The sequence below is a fragment of the Prinia subflava genome, chromosome 15 (genome assembly GCF_021018805.1).
Source record: "Prinia subflava isolate CZ2003 ecotype Zambia chromosome 15, Cam_Psub_1.2, whole genome shotgun sequence".
Taxonomy (NCBI): Eukaryota; Metazoa; Chordata; class Aves; order Passeriformes; family Cisticolidae; genus Prinia; species Prinia subflava.
Window position 1 is genome coordinate 9,505,886 of NC_086261.1, and position 23,539 is coordinate 9,529,424.

The following is a 23,539-nucleotide window of genomic DNA, read 5'->3' on the forward strand; positions in this document are numbered from 1 at the left end:
CGGGGCGTGCGCGGGCACGGGGGAGCGCGCGGGGCGGGGCGCGCACGGGGCGGGGCGCGCGCGGGGGGCGTGGCGTGGCGCGTGCTGGGAAGGGCGGGGCGTGGCGGGGCCCGCGCGGGGCGGGGCGTGCTCGGGGCGGGGCCCGGGTGACGCCGGGCGGTGCTGACGGAGCGCCCGGCGCGGCCAGGCCCGGCGCGGCCCCGAGGGCGATGGCGGCCGCGGGGGGCGGCCCGGGGACGCCCGCGGGGGGCGGCCCGGGGACGCCCGCGGAGACGCCGCCCGCCACCGCCGCGGGTGTCGCCGCCGCCGAGGCCGGCGCGGTGTTGCAGCGGGAGCCGCTGTACAACTGGCAGGCCACCAAGGGCTCGCTGCGGGAGCGCTTCGCCTTCCTCTTCTCCAACGAGCTCCTCAGCGACGTGCATTTCGTGGTGGGCAAGGGCAGCGCCCGCGGCGGCGCTGGCGGGGCGGCGCCCCCCGGGCCCGGCCAGCAGCGCATCCCCGCCCACCGGTTCGTGCTGGCGGCCGGCAGCGCCGTGTTCGACGCGATGTTCAACGGCGGCATGGCCACCACCTCGGCCGAGATCGAGCTGCCCGACGTGGAGCCCGCCGCCTTCCTGGCGCTCCTCAGGTCAGCGCGGGGCGGGGGCGGCCGCGCACGGAGGGGGCTCCGCGCCGCGGCCCCGCTTGGCCGCCGGGGCCTTTTCCTCGCTCCGCGGCCCCTCCCGGCTCCTGTCCCCACGGAGCCCGGCCTGTCCCCACTGCCCGTCCCCGGAGGGAGATGCTGGGAAGGCGCGGAAATACCCTGTGGGCTCCACGCAAGGTCACACCGCCCCTCCAAAGTGTTTTAGTCCCTTCTTGCTCTTTACCCTGCACTGTTTTCCCAAGAGAAGTGCCCTAATTCCATGGCAGCTGGCTGTCCGTTTAGGGAAACACTCGGGAGGTGTCTGGTTTGGGCTCTTGTATTCGGTATTTAGGTTTGTTAAAGTAAATGATGGAAGTTTGTGGGTCCCCTTAGTGTTGCAACTACGCAGCCACCTTCTAATAGTAACTTAGAGGGGACAGAGGCTGTTGTGCCAAGCTTTTAATTTCATTTCATACTTACCTTGAAATTTGATACTTACTTTGAAGTCTTAGTCATCTTCCTGTTCGTTTTTCTTTGTCAGCGGTGATAATAAGTTGTTATATCTTTTTGCCATAATAACACCCATTGTAATCATACTTGGGCAGAGGGGACTGCAGCAGAAGGCAGTGACCCGCTGAGTTTTGCTCCCAGACCGTCTGAGTGTGAGACTGGGAGCGCAGTGAGAGCAAAAAGGATGTAAAATGTGTTAGTGAATTCTAATTTGGGCAGAATAGGATCTGCTAGTTCACATGCTCACAAAGCTAAGGACTTTACCTACCATTTCTCGTTACTCCGTGTAGTGGCAAATAAAATTTATGGTGTTTATAGAAACAGTTACTAAGAGTTTGTTTGTGCCTCAGCCTGTGGTGTGGTAATACGATTAAACTGCATAACCTTAAGGTTTTTATCAAAGAAACCACTCTGCTAGGCAAAAAATATAAATTATAAAATATATAAAACGATTCTCTGTAATGAACATTTGGGAAACAAGTATTATTATTGCCTGAAAATAAATATGTAGTGTCTCAAAGTCTCTTGTAATAGGAAAAATTCCAAAGTCTTGACAACTTTCTTCTTTTGCTGAGGCCTAAGAGATGGGAACAATTAGAAGAGTCACCTGGTCCTTGGGTAATCACGGGCACTGGAGTCAAAGCGAGTGATGTACACAAAACCCAACAAACCCCCAGGCAGCAGCAATATCTTCCTGTTGCTGTTAGCAAGCTGTTCTTTGTGGATTTTTGTGCACAGGAGCGAGGGGTAGTGGGAAGTGTCTTTCAAGCAAAATGGTTTGAAAGGTTAAAAGTAAATGACAGTTCACATGCGTTTGTCTGTATTTATGTGGAAAAAACGCTGGACAGTGAAAGGTGGATACAACAAGAGAAATTTGTCTGGGTAAAAATAGCGACACAGAAACAGAGATTTCTAAGAGATTTCTAAGTAAAGATGAGGAGGGTGATATTTGGCCACTGTGGAAGTGAATGAAGAGATGCTGTTAGAAGCAAACAAAAGCATCTTGTGTTGGTAGGGCTGCCAGTGCGCAATGGCCACGGGACTTGCGTCACTGAACTGATTGTGCTGTGTCTTGTCTGGGTATCACCACTGCTGGAGTGCTGGAACTTCTCAGTTTTGCTGTCTGTGCCAGCTCCTCAGGACATTCTTCCATGCTATGTGTATTTCGTTGAGCTTATATTGAAATAAATATACATTGCAGTACTTTGTTAAAAACATATCTAGGGAGAACTTCTGAAATATATACCAATAATGGACTTTTTCCATGCTGGAAACAACGTGGGGTCTTTTCCAGGTGTTGACTGAAAGAGGCAAGAATGATACTGTTGGCCTCTTTTATCAGTCATTAGTAAATCACGCAGTTAATGATCGTTACCTTTCACAGGACATTTCTTTAATGATTGTAAATACCAGTTCGAGGTATATTGGCTAGAAATTGAGTCAGGATCTTTGAATATGCATAGCAAATGAGCATCAAGTAAAGGAAATGTTTCAGTAATGCAAAACTTTCTAGGCATAATTTACTAATTATTTAATGTTCCTCAGCTCATTTCCATTTTATTTACTCACGTGGTTTGTTAAGTCATGTCTGTAATTTATGTGTTTCATACAGATCTACTGACAAATGCTACTTGTAAATTAAAGGAAGAGATTTCTTTGATGAGAACAAATGAAGTAGTTTGACAGATAAATTCTTAGGAGCTGAAATAATATTGAAGTCACAAAGTTTGAATCTATTTCCTAGTGAAGCAACTTTTGTGTGTGTGTGTTTCTAACTACAAATTGAATAGGAATGATCAAGAAAATTCAAGTTGTCTCAGTAGGGTTCTGTTTTATGATTTGTATTTGCTGATTTTATTAAGATTTTTTAAAATTTTTTCATTCATATTTTACAATAAGCTGACTTGTCCTTTGATCAGAGAATAAACCAAAGTGATGATATGGCACAAGTTAGCACTCTGTCTTCCAAAAACCTTTTCAGAGAATTTTGGCAAGCAGTAAATAAAGGGGTAATCATGACTGACATGGAAAAAAAGATTCCTGTGTACTTCTATAATAGTGAAAACATTTCAGCTACTGAGAGGATGCTCACACAAGGGGAGAAGGAAGTGCTAACCTGAGAGTAGAAAAAAATAGCATAAAATATATGAGAGCCTTATACAGAGTGAATGATTGAACGGTCACTTGGAAAAATTGTTTGTTCTGATCACTAAAAATGTTCTTCCAATATGCACACACACCCTCAGCTTCCCATTCCCTCTTCCTGGATGCCAATAAAATGAGGTTGTTTCTGTCTCAAAGGGCTCCAGAGGAGGGAAGTGCTCATCAGTCCCACTGAGCTGAGTGGAGGAGGAGCAGTGGTGTAAGCATAAAGCTGTGCTAGTTCAGGCGTGCCAGAGGAGAGAGTTAACACAGACACAGCTCTTGGCACATAGAGGGATTTTTAGAGGGAAGACACACCTAGGACTGCACCCTGTTTCTTTGGAAGGTACAGCAGAAAGTAAAACACAAGCCAGATGAGCCCCTCTGGTGTGTCACTTCATTGGCTTCAGATTGGATTCACTTAAGAAATAAAACCAAAATCATATTCCAAAACCAACTTGGGATTTGTTTTTTTGGTTAGGTAAAATGCATAGTAGTTTGCATAGTAGTATTGGGTTTTTTGGAGCCTGTTAATCAACTTCCACATGGTTTGGACTCTAAGCTCCTATAAAGTCATACAACAAAAGTTATGGCATTTTAAAGTGATTATTTTAATCTTAGAATCAAAATGTAAATGCACTGTTCTAGTGCTTTAATGAAGAGCCTGTCAATTGAGTATGCAAAGTGTACCTGTGAAATATTTGTTTCTTAAGAGTAAATTTGTCAGCAGTTGTGATGAACCAGTCAGCCTATTGTTTTCATCAACAGGTAATAATAGTTCATAGCTTTCATAAATCAGTTCTAATTGAACTGTATGAAACTTTTACTTTAAAAAAAAAAAAAAAGTTAGCATTTAATTAGATTAATTCTTCCTAAACATTGCTTAAGTTAATTCCAGTTAAAAAAAATAATCTAGGGCATCTTTCAGATCTCCAAATTGGTATGCAAGCTGGCTGTTTGAGCGGACTGAAGTCTTTTAATGGTAAAATGTACCTGTATTGTGGCAACAGATTTAATGTTGAACACCATATTTAATTGTGTATTAGCAACTACTGAGAATTGGAGTTTTCTTGGAATATAAGAAATACGAACAGCTAAGAACTTCAGTTTAAACTTAAGTTCTGGGTTTATATTACTTCAGTTTCTCCATGTTGCAAGGAAGTTTAAGGAATCTGTTATTTTCGCAAGTTTCTCCTGTTAGATACAAACTGCTGATTGCTACATTTGAAAACCCTTCTAAACACACCTGTCTGTGTGTTATTCGTTTCCAGAATGTTCTGAAAAACAAATATGAAGAAATATAAAGGAAAGACTTGATTTTCGTTGTGGAATTCTTGCATTTGCTAGTGTGCCCTGGTTTATTATGTTTAATTACCTATGTGTGTTGGGGACAAATGTATTTTTGTAAATCACAGACTATTCTTGATTGTTATCTGAAAGGCTGATGAAATTTTGCTGAAATTATCTTAAATGTCACTTGTAAGGAAAATTGTTTTTAAAAAGTCATATTTTCCATACAGAACCTTAAAATAAATCTTACCTTGTCTAGTCTTAAATAGCAACTGCTTGGGAAACAGGGGTTTTTTTCCTGGTGTTGGTGGAGGCTTAGGCAAAAATCTCAACCAGTCCTCATGCCTGAGCAGTGGAGACAAGCAAGAGTATTTTACTGTGGTGGGAATGGAAGAGTCAAGGTCATCTGCTAGCATGTACTTTCCTCTCTGAATACTACAGAGGGGTAACTTTGACATAAGATGCTCTCCTAATCTAGGTCCTTGACACAGTTCACATGGAGGGAAAGCCAGTGTGCACTGTCAGTAAATGAACTTCAGGAGTACAGCCATAGAGGATTGTGCATTGATATTTTCCTGATGAACTGAGAGCGTGCATTTGGAGGTTAAGTAATTCTGCAGCTCAGCTGTTGTTTACAGCTGGGGAGCTATGTATAACTAGGACAGCCAGATCAGTCCTAGGGAGAAATACATATTTAAAACAAATGTATGCCATTAGGTTAACATAACAGTCTTCCTTGAGCCTTTTAACTTACCTTCTTTATTTATAAAAATGCTATGAGGTCAGCTGTTGCACAGTTCACAGTGCAAATCTTTGGCCTGTTTTCTAAATGCAAAGAGATTGTTGTGTTTGACTGCCCCTCTAAAGATATGTTTTTATGATCTGTATTTGTGTATTGATTTATAGGTTTCTTTATTCAGATGAAGTTCAAATTGGTCCAGAAACAGTCATGACTACTTTATACACTGCTAAAAAGTATGCAGTCCCTGCCCTGGAAGCACATTGTGTGGATTTCCTAACAAAGCATCTCCGAGCAGATAATGCCTTTATGCTGCTTACTCAAGTAGGTAAATTTAAGCTTAGTTTTGATTTACTAGGAGAATTCCTAATTGGAGGGAAATTACTAAATCTCCTTAATTATGTACTCCTTTGAGATTTTAAGTACTCTTTAAGGTATAAACACAAAGAATACTTAGACAAATCAACTTATTTTATGTCTGTACTAGAGGTAAAATGCTTGCTTTTTAAGATTAGCAGTTTGTCAACTTTATGCTCAAGATGTATTTCTTGATCTTTCCAGGCTCGTTTGTTTGATGAGCCTCAGCTTGCTAGTCTTTGTCTGGACACAATAGACAAAAGCACCATGGATGCCATAAGTGCAGAAGGCTTTACAGATATCGACATAGGTAAGTCACTCTGTGTGTGCTAAGCACGAAATGACAGCACCCCAGGATAGTTCCTTGCCCCATTTGACTGTGCAGAGTCCCAAGCACTTCTTCCCTTCGTGGCCATCCACCCCTGCAGTGCTTTCCTTGAGCTTCACTCCTGAGCTGGGTTCCACTGCAGTGTCCCCGTTTGAGCAGAGGTGGAGTCCCCGGGCTCCCACTGTGGTGGCACCACACTTAATTGAGGCCAGAGCTTTCACTTGCTGAGGGTTGTGCCTCACACCTCAGGCATCCATAGCTGCTTTTCATATGCAACAGGAGCCACACTGTTTTGTTGCCACATGATATTTAACTATTCAAAATTGCACAGATCAGGTACAGTTAATGATATCTGCTTAAAAAAATGCGTACATAAGCTGCTAGTTTCTCTGTTTAATCTTCTGTCAAAAGCTAGCAGTTTTAAATTTACTTACTCAATTTCATTGCTACTCTATGTACCTAAGATTTTACTCCAATTCAGCTAAATTGTGGGAAAAATTGACTGAAGAAAGGTGTTTCACTGCATAAAGAAATTTTATGCCATTGTTAACTTGTGCTCAGTAGGATTTGTGCTCAGACTGTGAGTGATCTTTAGTCTTGGTAAGTCTCAATCTGTTTTGACTTTCCAGTATGCTATTTTCTATAACTGCAAACATGCCTTACTTAAATTCAAGGCAGATAAAAATTTCCAAAGACAGAAGGTTTAGAATATAAAAACCCATTTATTTTTTGACTTGTATTCTGTGATAATTTGTGCATACCTGTTATTTAAAGAAGGTCAGAAGGAGTAATAAATCCAGGGTAAGTTGCTTTTTAAACATGTACCTTGCCTCAGATCTTGTGTTTCACCTTCAGGCTTTGTGGGTAGCAAATATGTCAATACTTAAGGTGACTTCCATGTATCTTTAAATTGGTTTTTGTGTACTACTGCTGCTTGTGGCTATAGTTGATCCAGATGGGCAGGTGGCTGCCTAGATGAGAATATGACACTGTCATCATGAATAACCTGGTTTTTTAGTGTCATCATGAGTAACCTGGTTTTTTAGTAGTATGCATTCACACTTTCAGTTCTGATCTTGCCCTACCAATGGAAATTCTTCCAGGATATTTGTTATCACTGCAGAGATTAGTTACACTCTTAGGTATCAGGAAGAAAGTTCATATCCTGTCTTCATAGCAGGAAAATTAATTTTTAGTTTTAAATCTATGTGTCATTGAGAGATTACTTTTTATGTAAGATAAATTATATGCAATATATGCACACACCTATAACATATAATAAGACAAAGCTAATAATCTTGTTATGAATGTTTTTAGTGTGTAATTAGTATTTTAAGCTTACGTAATAAAACACTGTTACTGGCTTGGATGAAAGCTGATCTAAAGGTGCTAACATTTTTTTCTTCAGATACATTATGTGCAGTTCTGGAAAGGGACACTCTCAGCATTCGAGAGAGCAGGCTCTTTGGAGCTGTTGTTCGCTGGGCAGAAGCAGAATGTCAAAGACAACAACTGCCGGTGACATTCGGGAACAAACAAAAAGTCCTTGGAAGAGCTCTTTCCTTAATCCGCTTTCCATTAATGACTATCGAAGAGTTTGCAGCAGGTGAGTTTTGGAGTTCTTTGTCTTACTGTTGGACCATCTCTCAATGCTGTTTATCTGTGTTTAGATGTTTAACACTCAATTCTGTTGTTAATATTGTACTAATTAAGAGTTGCGATGCACAAATGAAAGCAAAACATTCTGCAGATTATGCTCTGGCCATTGGAAAATATTGTTGTCTTCAGTTTGTGAATATGTGTGGTTTAAATACAATAGCTGGTGTGATGCTTCAAATGATCTTAGAAGTTTTATGTTTCCCCAGGCCCTGCTCAGTCTGGAATCTTGTCGGATCGGGAGGTAGTAAATCTCTTTCTGCACTTTACTGTCAATCCTAAACCTAAAGTAGATTATATTGACCGACCAAGGTGTTGCCTTAGAGGAAAAGAATGCAGCATTAACAGGTTCCAGCAGGTGGAGAGTCGCTGGGGCTACAGTGGAACAAGCGACCGGATCAGGTAGGACTTCAGAAACTATTTGAGAGAGAGACAGAAATGTGTGGGGAGAAAGGGAACAAATCACTCAACTTTGACTTTTTGGTATAGGATACAGTAGCAAACATGCTGGATCTGTTGCACAGTTTTGATCTTTTCCCTTTTTTTAATATTTTAGGCTATTACACACATAAAATACAAACAAGAATGAGGTTTGGAAGGATTGGGTGCATTCTAGAATGATTGAGTGTTATCTGTATATTTCTTTTTGAAATACCAAGTCTTGATCTGTTTTTATTTTGGAGATACTGAGAAGAATCTGGCTATATTTTGTTTAGTAATACTGAATATCTTGAGGAATTAGCAAAGCTTTTCATCTTTAAGAAAAATGCTTTGTCACCTCTAAAACTGACAAAGCATTTTTCTTAGTTTTGGATTCTAAATAAAAAATGCTATTTAAAAAAATGCAATGCCATTCTGAGTTTACTTCCCCACTTTTATGTGAGTCTTTTTCCTACTTGAAATAAGGCAACACACTCACCACTGTTGTTTGAATTCCTTTCCTGTGTCTTACCAGGTTCACAGTTAACAGAAGAATTTCTATAGTGGGATTTGGGTTATATGGATCTATTCATGGACCCACAGACTATCAAGTTAATATACAGGTACAGTATATTATGTTTAAATAGGCTTGTACACTTGTAGGAACTTGCAAAGGGAAGCTACACTTGGAGCACTTGCAAAAGGTTTGGTCTATATTTGGGAGGGAGCAATTGATAGACCAGGAGTCTAAGCTGTGTTTTGTCACAAGTGGGCATAAGTGGGTGACTAGGCAAAAGAAGAACACTGTGGAACTCTGATCTCTTTTTCCTGTATTCTTTGTCCTTCAGTCATTTTCAATGTAGGTGTTTCCCAGCATCCAGCTTTTTTCCCCTTTTCTCAAGCCTTTCCTGACAGAAAATATGTACTGATATTGTTCTTGGGTATGTTATGTCCTTGAGTAGCCTGCATGCTTCTTATAAAGATTTCATTTTTGTAATTGTTCCTTGTAGTTTCTTTTGAACAAGCTTCCTCACTTTCCTCTTTTTGAAATTTAGCACAGCTGTGGGGGATTCTCTTTTGTTGTTCATGTGGGAGTGTTGACTCTAAGTATATTATGGACACTGTTACATAGTGTTTCCATTATGAAATGTTGAATCTGATCCTGCTCATCACTCTGTACCAAATCAAGGGTTGCATTTCTTCTTGCTGAGCAATTGGTTAGCAGGCTCATGAAGTGGCCAGTGATAGCATCTAAAAATGTCCCCCTGCTTCATATCCTGATGTGACCCTTGCCTGGTCCCAGCAGGTTATTGAACACACCACTAAAATTGTATTTCCTGCTCTTGTAGCCTGTTAGATCCTTTAGCATGTTGTGGTCAGGATTGTCTTCTAGTAGTATTGATCCAGCACCTTTTTTTTTTTTCCTTTTTGAGTGTAGAATTTCAGTCTATTTGAATTCTTTTTCCTGTAGAGATTAGAATTGTTTTGATTCTACGCTTTCTAATAAGATACTAGGATTCTGTGACTGGAACAGTTTCACCCTGTGCTGTGTATTTCATATCCTGCCTGACTATAATGTCACATTGATTTATTAAGTGCATGAGAAATAAATAGTTTGTGACTTCATGTAGGGGCAGAAATTCTGTTGTCCCTATCTTTCTAGACTTCTGGCATGTGCTGAAATTGCTGTTCCAGTTCATTAGTGGACATTCTGTTTAAATATCAAATTGTCTTCTGCTTCCTATATGATGATATTATTATCTGACTACTCTGTACTTAAGAATAGGGATTTTGTGTCTGTCTCCTAAGGAAAAAATGTCGTGCCTTTCCTCTTAATGATGTTCCAAACAGAATGTATCTGGAATGACGTTTTGAAGGAATTTGGCTTTTCCACATTCCTCACTTGAAAAGCTCACTTGCAAATTCCTCTATTTGAAGTATCTTCAGTTTGGTTTTGTCAAACTATATATCCATGTAAATGAGTAGCATAGTGCACTAGACAGGATCTTCAGAACAGAAGAGTTGATTTTGGGAACCTAGCAGCTATACTAAATATACCTGGGGATTTTTGCTTCACATAAACCCTTTTTTGAACCTCTCAGCTGAATTCTTGTTCGCAGATGCAAGCATTCGGTGTGCTCCCTCAGGATGTTTGCTGGATTTATTCAATCTGAAAAGAATTTAGATTATTTCAATGCCAACCAATGCATATTAAGTGGGAATGCTTGGAAGATTCACTTGAAAAAGATCCTCCCAATTCAAACTGAAAGGCTAAACAAACCTTTATGGTTCATATTAAGGCCATCCATCTTATATAGGCTCTCTTTATCCTGGGAGTATCCCTAATAAGTGATGAATCTGAAACTTTGTCACAATCTTTTCAGACAGTTACTTAAGTCTTGTGACTCTAACTTTCTTTTTGGCTCTGCATCAGTACTAGTAACTAACTCTTCAGAGAGTTAAACATTTAAAACTTGCCATAAAATACTGATAATATATACTACAAATACATCTGTTATGTGAAAAGGACTTGAGTCTTCAGCATTATAATTCTTAATATTTCTATTGATTGTGGCTGGGGAAAAAACTAGAGTACGTTTTGCCTAGAATAAAGCTTCATCTCATGCATGGGTAATACTTAAAATTATATGGCAAGTTCATAAGAAACTATTAAAAGGGATAGGATTCTTCTTAGTGGAGTAATCACAAGAAGTGCTCTGCTGCAAAGCTCTGATATCCAACTGCTGCAAGAGGTACTGGGCAGCATGGATCAAGATTGCAACCCAAAATGGGAAGGAATCTGCTATTCCTACATTGGAACTAGTGATTCTTACCTGCCACTGAAATTGAGGACAAAATAAATATTGTTTCATCTGAGCAGATTTTTTACACTGAATCAAGATTAGAAATAAATTGTATAAGACATAACAGCACGAGTTCTTGTTTTCTTTTATGAAGGTGTCATTGACTGCCAACATTATCTGTAAAAACTTGTTTTCTAAACTAGCCAGAGGCAGCAAACGAGATTCCCTCATGTGGGCTGTGAAGGTGTACAGAGATCAGCAAACCTAAGCACAGGATTAGATGTTGTAAATGAAGGTCAGAAGTGAAGGTCTGAGCGCTGTTCTCCATCTCCCAAGCACAGACTTTAACCTGGCTGGAGCAGTGCCACAGCCCGTGCAGAACTCGCAAGCCGTCGTTCCAGGCTGCTGCGTCAGCTCCGGCGGTATCAGGAAATCACAGCTCCTTTCCAGCTGAGATTGCACTGTCCTTGCACTTAGGCTGGGTGGGGTGGGCAAGTGTTTGCTTGTAACCTTCTCACGTGCAAACAATCAGAGCCTTTCTCACGCTTGTAAACATAAAAACACAATGTTCATGCTTTTGTGCAGATAATTGATTATGAGAAGAATCAGACGCTGGGACAGAACGACACCGGCTTTAGCTGTGATGGAACAGCCAGTACCTTCAGAGTTATGTTCAAAGAGCCCATAGAGATTCTGCCCACAGTTTGCTACACAGCTTGTGCAACCTTGAAAGTAAGAATGTCTAACAGTACCGAAGAAAGTGTTACATTGATGCAAGAGTTATTCTTTTATCGGTCTTCTGATGGGAAAGTAGCTTCTAGATCGTGAGTTTATTTTAGGTTTATGGCTAAAGAAGGACATAGTTAAAACTCCACTGTAACTTGTAAGGCTGTTACATCTCTTCTGTGCCACAGCATGGAATTCATAACTGGATCCTTTGTGCCTTCCCACTTCTTTTCTTGATGTAGGAGTTAAAATGAGTTCTAATGGAAGTAACTGGTACTGTGTGGGAAAAATGTAATTTGGCAGCTCTCTTTCAAAATTTAAGTTTGATTTCCTTTATCAAGGCTATTCTAACCACTAGCTAAATTCAAGAAAACAGCTTTTTTTGATCTCCTTTTATATACTAGTGCTGAAATAATAGGTAAGAATTACTTGTTCTCAGAAAGTCTCCCTTTACTGTTGCGGACAAATTTATTTCTCAAAAAAAAATTAATATTCTTCTAAATGTAATTTCCTATACATAAATCAGAGTTCTGTGAGTTGGAAAAAATATTGCATATCAAAAGTAGCTGAGGTAGAAGACTAAGTAAGAATACAGACAACCTGTGTGATAAAGAGAAATACTAGAAAGTATTCATTACTAGTTGGATAAAATCAACTGGTTTAAGTCTGGTGTCAGAGAAATATATTTTTGTTATTTAGACATAGGGCCCGTGCTTCTGTGATTTTGTGTATAATTTATATGACGTGGGTACAGAAGTTTTGTGCTGCTAAAATAGTCCAAGTCAGTTGTGTTTGACCATCAGCAGTTTTTGGGTCTTGCCCACCTCCATTCTGTTGCTAATCTCCTGTGATGTTTTTCAGGGTCCTGATTCCCACTATGGAACAAAAGGTTTGAAGAAAGTGATCCACGAATCTCCTACTGCTAGCAAAACATGCTTTGTCTTTTATAGTTCACCAGGTAACAACAATGGTACATCAATAGAAGATGGACAGATACCAGAAATAATATTTTATACTTAGTTTCACATCATGATCTGGAATGTGTCTCAGTGGACTTCAGCTCACTATTGGCAGCAGTTTAAAAATTCTGTTAAATTACTTTAATGTGTAAAACCAAAACGATTTGGTTTGAGGGGTACCAGAAAAGCTATTTTTTTTCCTGCATCATTATCGGTAGATTGTAATTTAGTTTTTCTTCTAAATGAAATGTTAAGTGGAATAAGTACTCTGTATATTGAAAAGTTTGGTTTAAGTTTTACCTTGTGGTTAATTGCTTTGTGTTTTCACCCCTTTGTTTCTCATGTAGTAAAATTTCTTTTTTGAACTGGAAAATTCTTACTTATTATGAACAACTTGTGTATGTTTTCTCCAATCTGTCCTTAAAAGACTGTAAAGCTGCTGCTGTAGTCCTATCTTGCACTTCTTTCCAAAATGACCTTGGATTGACCCTGTGGACATGAATTGCTACTGTATTTTTTGAAGTACATCAGCAAAGCTGCATTCATATTCCCATCATCTTGACTTTTTGCAAGAGCCATGGAGAATTAATGGACTTTGCACTGCAGAGGACATCTGCAGCTGCACTGAGGAAATAAATATTAAGTCAAATTCAGCAACAAACAGATCTTTCCAGAATCTCTCTTAATTCAGAAGGGCTGTTTTGGAATATAGAACTGGTTATGCAAATAGCCACTGTATATACATATGTGCCTATAAAAATGTATAATGTGAAAATGAGAATATGAGACTTGTAATGATGTTATCATTGGATATTCTACTACTAAAAAAATTAGTATAAACCTAAAGATTGTTGGTGTGCAACGAGTTTTACAGATTGCATACAATAATTTGATGCCATTGCTGTATGTATATAGCATTCAGTGTCTTGCAGTATGTACTGTGTAGTAACAAAATGGCTTCGTGTACAAAGACGTTATACTAAAGTAATAATTTGTGATTGCAGGAGACAAAACAAGAAAATTTCCTTTCTTAAGGGGGAAAAGGGGAAGGTCACGCAGGTTTGGCGTGTCCAAAGGCCGTGTGAAGACCAAGTGTGTGTCAAGCGTCCAGCTCTGTGCACACTCCGCCAGCGCTCCCCTGTCCCTGGGCGCGGCGCTGTTCGAGACAGGGATGGGCGCCGGACCCGAGCCGAGCCGAGCCGAGCCGAGCCGAGCCGAGCGCGCAGGCGCTTCGGGGCGGGCCCGGCGCGGTTGCCGGAAGGGCGGCCCCGGCCATGCCGAGCCTGGCCCGGTTCCTGCGGGCGCGGGCGGCTCCGGTGCGGAGCGGCGAGGCCATGCCCGGGAAGGTGCGGGCAGGGCCAGGAGAGGGAAGCGGGGCAGGGGCGGGTGGTGCCCGCGGTGACCGCGCCTGTCCCTCTGTTGCAGGGAAAAGCAGCCGCCAAGGGCCCCGCGGAGCCGGGCGCCGCCGCGGGACCGGTGGTGGCGGCGGGCGGCGGCTCCGTGAGGGTTGCGGTGCGCGCCAAGCCCGGCGCCCGCTGCAGCGCCGTCACAGGTGGGTCTGCGGGCCGGGGCACCGGGCGCTGCATCGCTGCACCCGAGGAGCAGGGGAGGAGGGAGGGAAATCAGAACATCCCACCCGAAAAACAAAGCCAGGAGCTCGGGCTCGGCTCTCCAGGAGTAGCTCGCTCGCGTCCCCGCTGGGTGGCGCGGTGAGCACGGGGGAAATCCTGATCCCAAATCCTTCCGTTTGGCATCTGTGGTTTCGCGCTGGCTGTTCGTGTCTCAAGGGTCTGTGCGGTTTTATTAGAGCCGTAAAAGTTGGATCTAATAAAACGTGTGCTGCCTCTACCGCCCTGGGCTTGGGGCTGCTTTCACATCCCGCGTGTGTGCGGCACGCACGGGCTGTGGAAACCCAGGCGCCTTCGGTAACACAGGGAATTCACCGGCAGCGGAACTCTGAGCAGACTGGTTCAACAGGCGGCTTTTGGGGTTGGGTCGTGTTACATGGGCCCAAGTAGGACCACACCTGCACAGGAAAGGGAAATTGAGGGTAGCTCAGGGCAGTGCCCCCATGGTGAGAAGGCTGGTAGCTCATGACTGCACCCTGCCACAGCATGAGGGCTTCACTGCTTGTATCGTCAGGAGTTTATTTTGGTTGTACCAACTGACAATCAAGGGAATTTATGAAATGTGAAAATGGCATCACCTGCTATTCTATGCGTTTACTTGGTTTTAAAATAAAATGCTTTAGAAAGCATAAGCATTCATTTTTAGGAAATGATGATTAGATGCTTTGAATATTTCGAGCATAAAACCCTCCAACTGTTTGTTGTAGATGTGACGGCTGAGGCAGTAGGTGTAGCTATTGCTGCACCTCCATCGGAAGGGGAGGCAAACGCAGAGCTGTGTCGCTACCTCTCTAAGGTGCTCCAAGTGAAGAAGAGTGAGGTTATTTTAGAGAAGGTATTTCCTTTTTTCCTTTCAGCTTTGCCCTACTGCAGTTGAAAATCAAGATTTTGACACAAACACATTGAGTATAGGGAGCTACTCCAAGTTCAGTCAGAAAGACTCTTCAAAAAATGTGCTTGAGTTAGTGGAATGATTCACTGAGAACAAACTCAGTGTAGGAAGAACTATGGCTGATCCTGAGATCTTTTAATCAGAAGAGTTATGATAATGTCTTTCAAATCTCTGTAGTTAATATTTTCTGTGTTCTTCAAAGATTCTCTCGTTTTTATGTCAAATGAGTTCACAAAATATGTGTTCTGCCGAGAATGTGCATTCTATTAATAACTTTTCACTGTAAAAAAAATAACTTCTGTATTTGAGTCAAAAGATTCTGACATTTAACTGTCACACATAAGCAAGAGCATATGTAAGCACTTGGGTTGTAGCTGGGCCTCAAGAGTTTCTCTGTACTAGAATTTACATGTCCTGACTTTGGCGAGTGGAAACTCTTTGTTTTATTCATTGCACTGAATAAATAATTTGTTTTACTAATTCATTGTACTTGAAGTCAGTCTTTCCAGCCATTTCCATTTATAGTTTATGAGCTTATGAGCACAATGAAAAATGGTACTTTTTATTTGTATCTGTTGGTTTAATGGAGTAGTTCTAGAAGTCTTTTAAAGAGTAGTGGTAAAGGATAAGATGACCAAGGAATTGAGCACTGTTGAGACAAAATTATGAGTTCTGTTTTTCCTGAATCATGGGCAAGCTGCTTGATTTGTTTATCAGCATTTTATAGATAGCACTGTTTTCTTACTTAAAGGGTGATTCTCTGAAATACAGGTTTTTTCTGTGTTTGTCTAAACCAGGGTGGTAAATCACGTGACAAAGTGGTGAAGATTTTGGTATCAGCGACACCAGATGAGATTTTAGAAAAACTGAAAAAAGAAGCTTCCAGTTGACCTGAAACAAGAGCAGGAAATAGGAGAAAGCATCTTGGTATATGGACTGATATTCTTTCTTACTTAATGTAGTGCTGCTGAGAATGTGGGTAATGACTACAGGAAGATACTTCTTTCCCCCCTACCCCCCCTTGTTAATATAGGTGCTGAATAGTTGAAGTTTTTCTGTAGGTTTGGTGAGAAAACTGAGTCTTTGTATCTGCTTCTGTCACTACAGACTTCCTTCTGCTCTGGAGAGTTTCCTGTGGGTGAGATTTGTCCTCTTTCCTGGTCCCTTAACAAAATGGTTTAGTAAATGTTTTTCTTAGTGAAGCAAAGGTTGGTTAACAAAGTGAGAGGCCTGGAGTGACAGCCTGTGGTGAGTGGTACAAAAGGACAAATCTGGATGGCAGAGATGTGAAGGAGACTCTTCTCTCTGATATCTCACAGCAGGTACTGTGGGCACTTAGAGATAGCTAAAATAAATGTCTTTGAAGCCAGTGTGCTGTTGTTGATCACGCAGACAAACTGAAAGTAGACTCACCTGAACAACTGAAAGAAAACCAGAAGTTTTCAATATGAAAAACTAATGCAGAACCCAGTCATTGCACACGTGGGGACACTTTGTAAAAGTCTGTAAATAGTTTCCTTAAAAGTAGAGATACGGTCATATATATCTTTGCCAATTGTATGTCACCTGTAATGACTGTTTTTAATAAAAGAGGCAAAAAGTAGTATCAAACTTTGTTTTGTGTTTGTATTTTTAATAAAGAAAGAAGTTGTTTCCTAGAAGTCTCTTCCTAGAATGCTACTTTTAAACAGCCTTTTTTTTTGCAATCTTTCTTTGGTCTAAAAATGAGTAGTAGTGCGACCCCTGAAGAACTGAGCAGTCATTTGTAGAACAGAACAAGAAGTCTGAAACAAAATGAGCAACTATACTCCAGTTTCAGGGCTGATGAGAAAAAGGTTTAACTTCTCTATCTGTCATGTTTCAGAGGTCAGAGTAAGATTTAACTGACATTTCCCAAAAATGTGTGGGTTACCACACGTGTTTCTGGTAGGAGTTGGTTTTTTCCTCTGCATCACTGCTGATGACTGAAATTGTCTTGTATTTGTCCTATGGTTGTCATGTTAAAAAGAAAGTAGTGGCTAAAGGAAAAAAGATTACCTATTCTGAAAGTTTGCTTAAGGTTTGTTATAATTCTCCTGGAAAACAATATTATGAATGCATAAGCATTTGTGCAGATCATTGCCAGACTGATGCAGTACAGGCTTCATTGCTCATAATTTAACTTTTTCGTGGGCAAAAATCTTTTGCTTTTGGGAAGTCTTTCAGTGTTTTCCTAAATATTGCAACGGTTGCTTTTGGAGTTAAAAAACTGGTGTTTGGCAAGATGACAGTTCCTTCAAGGTGTCTCATTTTAAAGACGTTATGAAAAATGTTACTTTCAGGAGAAGTAAGTCTAAATTCTGAATTCTGTTTGTTTAATCGTTTGTACCTGAGCCCCTTGTTTTCTCAGCCATTTGGGCAGCCATACATTGCCTCAGTCCTCTTTCCTTACTCATCTTTTCAGTCTGCACAGGCTGATTCTGTTTTACTGTTCTGTCAGTTTTGGTTCACCCCTCCCTGCTGTTAGATCTGCTCTTGCCCAGCAGAGGGATGCCGAGTCTTGCAGAAAAATTAAGGCAAGGCAAACCAAGACAAAGTGTTAGTTGGTTTGTTGTTGGGGGTTTTTCCTCTTAATTCCTAAACTTCTTATCATAAGTAGAAAACAGCAATAAAAAGATTGAGAAATTCTGTATTTATAAATTACATTTGGAACTGGATGCTGCAACAACCATTATAAAAAAAATTTGAAGGCTTATATACTCTGTTGAAATGATGCATTTCATTACAGTTTCCTGTGACTTCAGACACAGACTGAGGGGGGAGCTGTGTGGACAGATAAAGTCTCTGAAGTACGTTGATCTTCAGTGATGATTACCTGAAATAGCCAGTTTAGTTTTTCAGTGCCCTGTCCATGTTCCACCTGGGCTTTGCTGGATTCTGCCTTGGCTTCCTCACCTTTCCTAAACACCTTCAGCTGCCGTTCTGCATCTGTTCTTCCTGATCAATGAAAGTAACTTGAATTCTTGGTAATTTTGGCAAATAAAGTCTTTACATGTTGGAAACATACAATTTATGTCATATGAGTAACCAAAATGATTTTAGAATGGTTGTATAAGTTACACTGCGGTGTTGCCGTGTAGACAACCTGACAGCCTCTTCTGTGTTTTTTGTGCTGTCTTCCAATTAGATCCTTAATACCTTGGTTGTGGATTTATGTAACCTGGTGAAAGGCCTGGGAGGGAGGAACTGCTGGTCCACTGTATATCAAAAGAGAGGTAGAGAAGAGCTAACAAACTTGTGTGACCAAACAATGCCAAAAGTGTGACTTAGGCCTAGCTCCTGCAAGTCTTGCATTGAAATCCTAACCTGTCAACTTTCTCTTCATGAACACAGTAAAATGTCTTTCATTCTATTGAAAAAATGGTGGCAGCAAATATCCCTTACTCCAGCAGAATATGTTTTAATAGAGCAGAGCTTTGTGATACTTTGTGAGAAGTTTCTTCCAAGAATTTCAGAACACTTCACAAATCCTTGCTCAAAATAAATTCTTGTTCCTGGACATTTTAAAACCAATGTGGTGCCAGTTGCTGCATAACTTTTACCTGTTGGTACCTGCTTTATCCATGTGCATTAAGCTACATGATCACTCAGCTATTGAAATCAAACACTGCCCTCTTTCCCTAATGCATGGTCTGACCAATTTCAGTAAAATCTGTCTAATGGTGATTTAATATCTGACTGCTTGAAGGCCTGCACAGTCAGTGCAATTTTTAGGTGTGATTAAGTTATTTAAACATTAGCAAAATAGAAGTTATCTGAATAAATTTATGCCAGTCTTGCGGTATAAAAGGGTCTTAGTCTTTCATCCACTCAGTTATATTTATTTTATAAAATCCAGCTTTGAAAGCCAGTTTCATTGTAATAGTGTAATATGCTAATTAAGGATATTTAATTATACCCTCAGAAACTACCTCTTTGCTCTTTTTCTTTCAATCCACTCCATTTATCATCTGCAGCACATTCCTATCTCCCCTTTTAGTCCCAAGTGATTCTAAATCCTCATTTCTTCACAGGTATCATCAGTCTAAATAATCCTGGATAATTGACAACTTTGTCAATAACTGGCAGCAGCAATTTAGCAGAAAGCATAGTTTAATATCTTCCTGCTTCCAGCTTCCAGGAAGATAAATACACCTGATCTTCCTGCTCAGTACTTCACATCTCATTCTTGTTTCCCCTCTCATAATGCTTATTTGCATGTGTAAGACTTGAACCAGCTGAGTTTTTAATTTTTTTTCTGTATTATTTCTACCTACTGTATTCCCCTCTTAATGTTTTAGTCTTTATCTTGGGAGGATGATTCATTGCCATATTGATGGGTTTAAAAATGGGCTCCCCTGTCTCCTTTGGGGAACACAGTGCTTTATCCTCCTCTAAAATCTGTCCTGGTTGTTACTCCCTGGGAAGAGGCTGCACTTGAGGCAAAGTGCTCTTAGTACAACTGGTGCACAATAAAAAAGCTGCTGATGAAACTAAATGCTTGCCTGAAAGGAGGAGGTTGGTACTTCTCTGAGCTATTGGGAATTTGTTTCTTCCTGCTCCCTTATATACTGGCTTCTCAAGTAATTGTTACTGAGCTGTGATAAATTTTCTTTCATCTATAAATGCTGCATTTATTTGTTCTTTCAAGAGCTGGGGAAGTTGGAGTGATGAAGTATCCACTGTGCCATCTCACTACAGCCTGAGGGTAAGTTTTTGGAATATTGTTTCAATAACGTTCTGAGTTTCCAGATCTGAAGTATGGCAAGTGAAAAGGGAAATATATTGAGTATCAGTTCAGCAGTTGATCACTATAGAAACATGCTGTAAAGAGAGCAGTTAGCCATGGACCCAAGGAAAAAAGAACAAACAGAGGTCAAAGTGTCATTTCATGCTGCTCAGATAAAGCAGTTGTCTGCCTTAAGAGAATAACCAGGGTTACAAATTATAATTCTGGGGTGGTTGTCATTAAGTTGTTTTTTTTCCTAATACGTCGTAGGTGTGCAGTGCACGTGGGAAGGGCTGCAGCAATGCTGTTGCTTTGGCCAGCTTTTGTTGCTGTAATGCTTTGCAAACCAGGATGCACTGAGGCATAATTTATAAAACATTTCAAAGCTCTCAACATGTGTCGGGACGTACTTTGTGCCCAGCTATCTAAGAGAGGCATTGCCAAGTTGAATTTTATAAAACAAGCTATTTGTATGGAACCTTTTTTTTCACCAGTGCTACTTTCCATAGCTTGTCTTAAAATCTCCGAAGTTCTTTCCTTCCTTTCTGCTGTTCAGAAGGTCTGTGGGGGTACATTTGATGGAGGTATCAGCACACATGGTCAGCCCCAGCAGCCACCTTCCTACCACATCTGGGTGCTCTTGCAGCCTCTCACCTTCGGTTCTGGTGCAGGTAAGTGCCCTCCAGCAGGACCAGGCTCTCTGGGGTTGTTTCTGCTCTCTGTTTGTCACATCAGCATTGTTGCTGATGCTTATCTCCTTAGATGCCACCACATTTCTTTTTCAGTTTTTTGGGCCTGACAGCCCATAGAGATGCATTGATTGCGGAAGGAGAGAAAAGACCTTGTGATACAAATCTTTGCAATCAGAGGGCAAACCTGTCCCTTCCAGTGAGGCCCTGTGGCAGCTCTTGGCAGCCTCCTGGCATTTGCCCTTTAATGAAATGTCTCCTTTTGTCTCCAGTAAATCTGACAGCAATCAGCCAGCATGTATGTGAGGTCATGTTCCTGCCAGGAGGAAAGATTGCTGGTAGCTACTCAGATACACTCCTGAGCAGGCAATTTTCTTCAGTTTCTTAACTGCCTTTTTACAATGGAAGTGCAAACTGTTACTAATAAACCTGACAGGTTTCTGGGTTTTGAGGGGATTTTTCCTTTTTGTTCAAAAAACCTGATTAAGCTCATCACTGACTGGATCTAAATGCTAATACATAGAGTGAACTAGCCAGGCAAATTGCACTTGGCTAATTTTACTTAATGAGAATGTCTGATTCTGTTCAGTCACTTCCTCACTGTGTTCAGGTTCAGCCGCTAAAGCAGACCCAGGAGCTTTTTGTTAAATATTTTTAAAGATGATCAGCTTACAACAATATTCTCAAAATCCATGACTTATGTTTGCTGTGATTCCTGTGACATATCAGCTAGAATACATTTTTCCTTTATTTAATACCATGCTGGACAATATTTCTGGCAGAAGATAAATGTGAAAATAGAATATCTGAAAACATTAATTTGACAACAGTTACTGTTAAATTGTGGATGTGAGGCAAGGTCTTTCAGTAGTCTAGTATCTGTGTGTGTAAAAACAGAGAAGGTGTAAGATCTATTTTCAGTAGTCTGAAAAGCATATAAATCCTAAATACACAAGAACAATAAAGTGACCCTGTCAGAGGAGGTGTTTATATAAATTTTATGCACTTAAAGACAAAAAGAATGTGTAATGCTTGCCATACATTCTGCCAGCTTTATGGGGCCACCTTTGCAAATCTGAATTTGAAGGGGTTTTTTCACTGATCTTGCTGTAAGGTAGGCTTCCTCAAGAAACCCATAGAAAACCTTTGGTTTCTCAGCTGCATAAAATTCCTGCTCACTTCAGTGAACTGACTTGGTCTTTTTACTTGAGGAGCAATTTAGTGAAGTGCTCCAGGTTTTACTCACTTGGCTTCCAAACTTAAATAAGCAAATCCTGTTAGCTCATTTTCAGGACTTAGCAATTTTCAGGATGGGTTTTAGGCTTTGCCCTGTGATTATCCAATGTTATCTTGATCAGACCATCTGAAGAAACAGACCTTATTTGTGTTACTCCTGGGTTTATATAATAGGTTAACCTCTCAAATCAAAAAATAAAGAAAACATCATGAGGAGGCATGGAATAGTTTTGTTGAAGGGTAATGTATTGGGCTAGGAGCAATTTTACTTGGCATGTGGGCTTTGCAGGCTTGTCCTGCGTGTCCTTCTAAAGTCTGCTGGGAAGGAAGACACAGAATAGAGGGTGTGATAGACTCTTGATGTTTTATTACACCTCCTCTGCTGTTTAGCACTCAAGTCAGAATGGGGAAAAAAAACTGTCAGTTTTTCAGAGACTGTAAATCTAATTATTTGCAATACAAATTTCACAGTTATTTCTTACTGGCAATCTGTGAATCGAGGTGGTAAAAGGATATTACCTATGGCCCTCTTAGTGTGACTCCTGAGTCCTGCCAATCTGAAATTTTCTTACAGGAAAGAAATGATAGATTCATGTGAGGGCCATTGGTGGGAAATATAAAAAGAGCATCCATTGATGTATTTGTTGTTGAGAGTTGTGCAGGTTAAAATACAAATTCAGATGAAAAAGTTGATCAACTGCTCATAGATAGTTAATCTATTCTACCACCTCATCTTAGTTAGATAAATTGGTTCTACAAAGGCAGCTGCATTTCACCAGTATTTTTTGTGTTGGTGGCTGAACTATCACCCCACACAGCAAAGCAGGGCTAACACTTTGTAATTGCTGTGAGAGGCTGGCACATCTCCTTGACACCAGAGTTGGCCAACTGCAGCTCTCAGGTCTTGTCTGATGTGCAGAGCTTTGTCCAAAGCGTTGTGAGATCTCCCATGGGTTCACCTGGCGCTGAATTGGCAGCCCTGGGAGCCTCCAGCCTTTTGCACCAGGAGGAGCTGCTGCCAGAAATGTCAGTCAGGTTAGTGGATATGGTGAGCTGGCTCTGCAGGGGAAGAGAACTCTGGACTGTATTAAAAAGTGTTTCAAAATATGAGACATCCTCTTCTGTGTCAGAAAAGAAAGCATTAAGATGCTAATTAAAGATAAATTTTAACTTGGAAAAATTCATGCCCATCATTTGCACCTTTTGTCTCTGAATTTCAGACTAGCCCTTCTGCTGTATCGATTGTCACTGCTGGGAAAAGTGCCAATACCAAAAGAGGATGACACTTCACAGTTTAAGTGAAATCACTTGAGAATGGTTAAATCAGGTTTTCTGATTAACTGACTCACTTGATAGTGTAGTGTGTGAGAGAGTGAATCAAACACTTGCTTTCCTTTGCTCTGCTGTCTGTGAACAGCGTCGAGCAGAAGAGACACCCGTCTGTCTTCTGGATTATGTGGTTTCTCCACAAAGGAGCCTTTGGTCTACTGCTACACGCTTGTTCTGTTTTAGAGGATAAATACAGCCCACGGTTTTAGAGAATAAATAAATCTGTGACTTCTTAGTTGCACAAAAAACTGTGACTGGAGGCAGGTTTGCCAGCAGAGAATAAGCTATCAAGGCTGTCACAAATGTTGGATTGGCAACTGAGGAAATAACTGTATTTAAGGGTTTTAGAGAAGAACTTGTCCTAAACAATAAGGTTTGAGCCAATTGTAGAGAGTAGGACTGCTGATTATCCTATACATCTTATTTGTCCATTTTCATGAAGGAAAGAATCTTTTCAAAAGAAAA

At 40.9% G+C, this 23,539-nt stretch overlaps 2 protein-coding genes across 5 annotated transcripts; both read left to right on the forward strand.

The window, feature by feature from the left end:
• The first annotated feature begins 209 nt into the window (after nucleotides 1-209).
• Nucleotides 210-13,334, forward strand: BTBD1 (BTB domain containing 1). The gene is made up of 8 exons (XM_063412937.1): nucleotides 210-628; nucleotides 5,471-5,627; nucleotides 5,865-5,970; nucleotides 7,397-7,594; nucleotides 7,854-8,046; nucleotides 8,600-8,687; nucleotides 11,454-11,600; nucleotides 12,456-13,334. Exons 1-8 carry the CDS (start codon nucleotides 210-212, stop codon nucleotides 12,612-12,614), a joined length of 1,467 nt encoding a protein of 488 aa, XP_063269007.1. The 3' UTR covers nucleotides 12,615-13,334.
• Nucleotides 13,335-13,486: 152 nt separating this feature from the next.
• C15H15orf40 (chromosome 15 C15orf40 homolog) lies at nucleotides 13,487-16,684 on the forward strand. 4 transcript variants are annotated; one of them, XM_063412229.1, is made up of 4 exons: nucleotides 13,487-14,105; nucleotides 14,889-15,016; nucleotides 15,871-16,000; nucleotides 16,181-16,684. In XM_063412229.1, exons 1-3 carry the CDS (start codon nucleotides 13,487-13,489, stop codon nucleotides 15,961-15,963), a joined length of 840 nt encoding a protein of 279 aa, XP_063268299.1. In that variant the 3' UTR covers nucleotides 15,964-16,000; nucleotides 16,181-16,684. The 4 variants fall into 4 exon arrangements, with proteins under 4 accessions (XP_063268299.1, XP_063268298.1, XP_063268300.1 ...); XM_063412231.1 differs by having other exon boundaries at nucleotides 13,717-13,899; nucleotides 13,979-14,105; nucleotides 15,871-16,684; XM_063412228.1 differs by having other exon boundaries at nucleotides 15,871-16,684.
• The last annotated feature ends 6,855 nt before the right edge of the window (nucleotides 16,685-23,539 follow it).